The sequence below is a fragment of the Mizuhopecten yessoensis genome, unplaced genomic scaffold (assembly GCF_002113885.1).
Source record: "Mizuhopecten yessoensis strain PY_sf001 unplaced genomic scaffold, ASM211388v2 scaffold2255, whole genome shotgun sequence".
Classification (NCBI taxonomy): domain Eukaryota; kingdom Metazoa; phylum Mollusca; class Bivalvia; order Pectinida; family Pectinidae; genus Mizuhopecten; species Mizuhopecten yessoensis.
Genome location: NW_018404455.1, coordinates 300558 through 305738, shown reverse-complemented (window position 1 = coordinate 305738; position 5181 = coordinate 300558). Strand labels below are relative to the sequence as shown.

The following is a 5181-nucleotide window of genomic DNA, read 5'->3' as shown; positions in this document are numbered from 1 at the left end:
CATATATATGTGAGTATAATCAGATGGATATAGTTTGATTGTTATTCAGCTATTTAATCCACTCGATCTTTTACTCGATCAAATGATAAAATGCATAAAAGTATATCAGGTTCAAAATAGGTTAGTTTCACCTGCGACAAATACCAGAATCAGGCAATGAAGGATACGCACAATTGTTTTTCAATTTTTATTATGAAATCACGATGTTAATAACAAACATTTTGTACATTCACACTTGTTAATTTCTTGAAAATCATATCTTTCAAATCAAATAAAGATTTAGCATTTTTTTCAAACAATGACGATGGGTTTTCTTAAATTTCTTAGTGGAAAGTTGTCCTGTCTTTTATCAAAATAAGTTCAAACATAAAAGTATGGTACGTCCTCAATTTAAATTACAAGTCAAAATTCAGTTAAAATGTATTGAAGAGAAAAAAAATAAACAATTAAAAAAATTGAATTTGGAATGATAATTTTCACGACTATTATTTCCGTTAACGAGGCGGCAACTATGACAACGTTTGTCATATTTAAGCCTAAACCTTTTTTGTTGAATGACGCAGACTGTGGTATGCATAACCAAATGTAATTTCAGAATGGCGTGTTGTCACTGAACGAGAGAACTTTCCATGGAGTATGTGTGCTACAAATGAGCGATTTGCATGATAATTCGACTTTATATTGTTTAAAAGAAAACATTGAGAGTAGTATTGTTTTTGCCAAAACATCCTTCAATCAATTTTGTAGATGTTGCCGACAGAAATGATTCATTATCAGAAGTTAATGGTACATAAGTTACATCGCAGTCTCATATAACGTTGTTTTACTGCAATGATCTAAAGCGGAGCCGATGGTGTTACCCGGCCGACAGTATGGTCCTATCACTCATTTTAATGTAGTGAAACACTATATCTGTTACCTATAATACACAAATAAGGTCATAGGTTATCAAATATGATTTTATACAATTGTTTATGATTTCATCTATCCAGTCGACCACACGTTTTTGCCCGCCCACCTGTTAGACCGATATATACTAATACACACACTGCTAATTATAATTATNGCCCGCCCACCTGTTAGACCGATATATACTAATACACACACTGCTAATAATAATTAGTTTTTCCCAATAACATGGTATAACAAAGTTCTGTCAACTTTAAATTCATCTTTCATCAACGTGTAGACGAGAACGTCGGGTACATGACTCAGAACGATTACAAAGTTTGAATCCGTAGACCTTTTCAGCACAGGAGCAAGACCAGATGATCGGTTGAAGGGTAGTAGGTTTACGTAAACATAAATCCTACGACTGTTTCACTGATAAAGTACATTTGTCATATGGGCTTTATTTTCTCGTATATAATTTTGTCAATTCTATACCATATCAGTTTTTGATTATCAAACGAGCTGGAAGATGTGTACAAAGTTCTGTTTGTCTGACGATTTGGTTGTGTTTGTGATCACTATCCTATCCTCCCACACAGAAATCGCCCTCGGATGTTCGATTCCATCGGATGACTTCAGCAGTTCCCTGACGTTTGAACCATCCCCAGACATCTGTATTATGTTGTTTGAATTCCATCCACAAACATATACGTTGTCCTCCCTGTCCACGTCTATTCCTGTTGTACTTTTCACGACACTGACCTTCAATATATATGTGTGGGTATCGTCCGACAGTCGGGTCACGGCCACCTCGTCTGGGGTAGAGGTATGGATACTAGCAAAGACGTGTCCATTCCTGTGATTGCTTGCGAGGTGCAAACATTTTGATCCAGTTGTGAGAAGTTTTTTCGGTTCAATTCCGCTTGCTGGTACACTATAAATTGATTTTGTTGTACCGACAGTGAAATAGTTTTTGTGGTATGCGACACCAAAACAGCTTTCCTTAAGCTTTGGAATCTTGATTTTCGATGAAACTGTCAAGGTTGAAGCCCCGACATTGACAATACATATTGTTTTGACTTCGTCCAGTATTACTGCCACAGTGTTGTTATCAATTCTACAAAGATCACAGGATGCATCCGTAAGTTTCAACTCAAATTTAAAATCACCTTTTTCTGTAAATAGTTTCATCTTTCTATTTTCATCGTCTCCGACAACAATACGACCACCAGGTAGGAAGACAACACCATACGCTATACAGTTGTTTTTGTCTGAAGCAACTTTGATAGTGAACTTCCCCGTCGTCTTCAAATGACGTTCCGATAACGGTACTATGCTACTATACACAGTAGATGGCAGTCTCCTTCGCTGTTGATTAACGACAATTTCCCCCATAGTTAGGCTGGTGATGTTGCCGACGGCGAGTATGTCCGAATCATATTCATGTTTGATACTGGTAGATCTAGACGACCTCCCCAACTCCTGTATGAGTTCCTTACAGGACTCAACCTCCGCCTGTCCTCTCTGGAACAGACATATCGTTCCAACAGTGTCATCCTCCAAGGCTGCATCCTCGGATGACGTCAGCGTGTTCTGCATAGAGAACATCAGCCGTTCACATTGCTGTTTCGATATCTCCAGGTTTTCTTTTTCTTCTTTGAAGGCCGATATCAGTTTGTCTGTGAGATCTTTCTGTAGTACATCGAACCGCTCATTAATCTTTTTCCGCATGTCGGTCAAACTTTGCAGCGCAGTGTCTTGATCTAGTGTCATGGTTTTAAGTTGCTCACATACATCCTTTATCAGTATCTCCATGGCGTCTGTGCTTTTACGAAGTTCCTCCAGCAGATCATCGATCTTAGAGCTTTTCCTCAACTTGTCCCGGTAATCCTCTGTTGACGTCACCACTTCACACTTCCGGTGATCGACGATGATACATTTACTGCATCCAAGTAGCTTATGATCTTCACAGTAATATTCCATCTTCTCCTTGTGTTTCCAACATCCAGTGACTGAGGCCTTCCGTTGTAGTATATCTGACATGTTTAATTCAGAAATGTCATGAACGTCACATTCTTCATGAAGCAAATCATGAACGTTTATTTTGCAGTCTGTACAGAAATAAGTGTTGTTATGTTTACACCAAAACTTCGCCGGGGCATTCTTATTTCCTTTAGTCTCGCATGGTTTGCACGTGATCGACTTATCCGTCTGTTGTAAATGCTGGATTATTTCGACCGCCAGATTGTTGGTGGGGAACTGCTCGGCCCAACTCTCTTTACCTTCTGATTGGTTCACTGGCTCAGTGACCTTCCGGCACACAGGACAGGAGAAAGACGACGCTGACGCCATCTTACCTGACACCTCCTTAGTGATGTAGCTACCCAGGCATTCCAGACAAAACGAATGTAGACAGGGCAAGGACTTTGGTTGTCGTAGCTGCTCCAGACAGATAGGACATTCCAATAAGTGGGAGTCAAGGGACTGACGCATGGCGCCATCTACCGACGACTGTTCGTGTCCCAGCCCACCCTCCGCCATGTTAACCGACGTGTCTTTGTACCTTGAGAAAAAATATTCAAAATCAATTTCTTGTAGAATGAATCCTTACTAATGTATTAAAATTGACAACTTGCTGGATAAAGTTACAGGAGTAAAACAATTGTTTTCGTTTCATGGAAATTATGTAATTGATACGGACAAAAGTAGAACTTTAATCTAAGACAACGCAGTTTTCACCTTTGTTCTGATGTCATTGAATAATAAACTTTATCTATTTTACAACAATTGTGAAACACATTTTTCATTTTTTTTTACGAAAACCGTAAGGATTTATTTAATTGACTTCGTGTACATGAATGAGAGTGATACATTTCTGTTTTCGTTCCAACATGGTAATGATGTAATTAAATTATAACATAAAGTCTAAGAGAACGCTAAGTTCACCTTTGGTGTAATATCATTGAATATATATAAACTAAATTTATTTTACAACAATTATTAAATAGGTTTCCTTCAATTTATATTAATCACTATTTTTGGCGCGGATGGAAGGGCACATAAAGTCAATTGAAATTGTTAATGTTTCCATAACTGTTTTTGATTCAATTTGAATCTGCTTGTAATAAGTGTGACTGTAAAACTATCAAATCAAAATGTAGTGTTTCCTTTTCATTGCTACAATAGATAATTTATACTGAAACTAAAAGCAGGTACTTTATACAATTTTGATGTCGAAGCGCAGATTCTGACGTCGTCAGTCGCATGTGCGGAATAACTTTTCTTTTTAAAACTATATACCACGCCTTCCGATTCAAACACATTGAAAACGAAACAATATCATAAAAAGACAACGAATGGGAAACAGGAAATACACCTTAGCTTCCTGGATATGCAAGTTACAAACAACAGTAGAAGTGTTCATTGAATAGAGTTTTAAGAAATTCTGATACAGCGCGCACCCTGAGGTAGTCGACAGAGTTGACGTTAAACCAGTGCATCTGATTGGGTGTCAATGTTAGACATATATAAAACGAAAGCAAATACGTATAACCCGACCTTATAAGTGATCTCTGATCAGTTCCATATAGGAATCTGTCTCTGTCCAACAATTATGAAGCATCATAACATATATATATTACATATCAACATTTTGTCATTTCCAATTTTACTGCTATTAGCCCAACTTTCGTTTCAGATATGTTTATCATTAGGATCAGCTTGTTGTTATAATCAATGCTGTTCTCCCAAATTACGCCACTGAATAAAAGTTTGTCGTTTGTAATGACTTGCTGTCATGCTATTTGTGTCTAATGGTCCGTATACAAATGGTGACTTACTGTTCTATCTTCGCAATTAGTCACAAAGTTTGACAGAAACGTCGGTACGGTCCTCTCCTTCGTCGCCACGCCTCGTCACAAAGGAGTTTAAGATTCTAAATTACGGTACGTACGGCCGGAGTTTCATCCGGTCTGGATTTTATTAATCGTTTTGTACTTTAAAAATTCATTCAGAAACCTTATCAATATAAGTGAACATTTAATTGCTTCGGTTAAAATATGATCTCGATTTAGAAAACCATCATATAGACTGCATATTGTTTAAAAGTAACTATATAGTGTAACACATGATATTTAATATATTGATTCCCGAATTTGTTACTAATATTTGTAGAGGTGTTTGCTTATTATGATGATAGTACATGGGCAACTTGATCAGTCTACCATCTGATAATAATGGGTTAAAATATGCATAATTCTGTAATTTCGCCCAGTCAAACTTTCACCCTTC

The 5181-nt window shown here is 37.2% G+C and overlaps 1 protein-coding gene across 1 annotated transcript; it reads right to left on the bottom strand.

Moving 5' to 3' along the window:
• Nucleotides 1-1066: 1066 nt before the first annotated feature.
• On the bottom strand, nucleotides 1067-4808 carry LOC110445389 (tripartite motif-containing protein 2-like). Its single transcript, XM_021489971.1, has 2 exons — nucleotides 4731-4808; nucleotides 1067-3454 (listed from the first exon to the last, which is right to left on the bottom strand). Exon 2 carries the CDS (start codon nucleotides 3430-3432, stop codon nucleotides 1405-1407), a length of 2028 nt encoding a protein of 675 aa, XP_021345646.1. The 5' UTR covers nucleotides 3433-3454; nucleotides 4731-4808; the 3' UTR covers nucleotides 1067-1404.
• Between the last annotated feature and the right edge of the window lie 373 nt (nucleotides 4809-5181).

Excerpts from the sequence above, each read along its gene's own strand:
- LOC110445389 (XM_021489971.1), bottom strand. The coding sequence starts at position 3,432 with ATGGCGGAGGGTGGGCTGGGACACGAACAGTCGTCGGTAGATGGCGCC.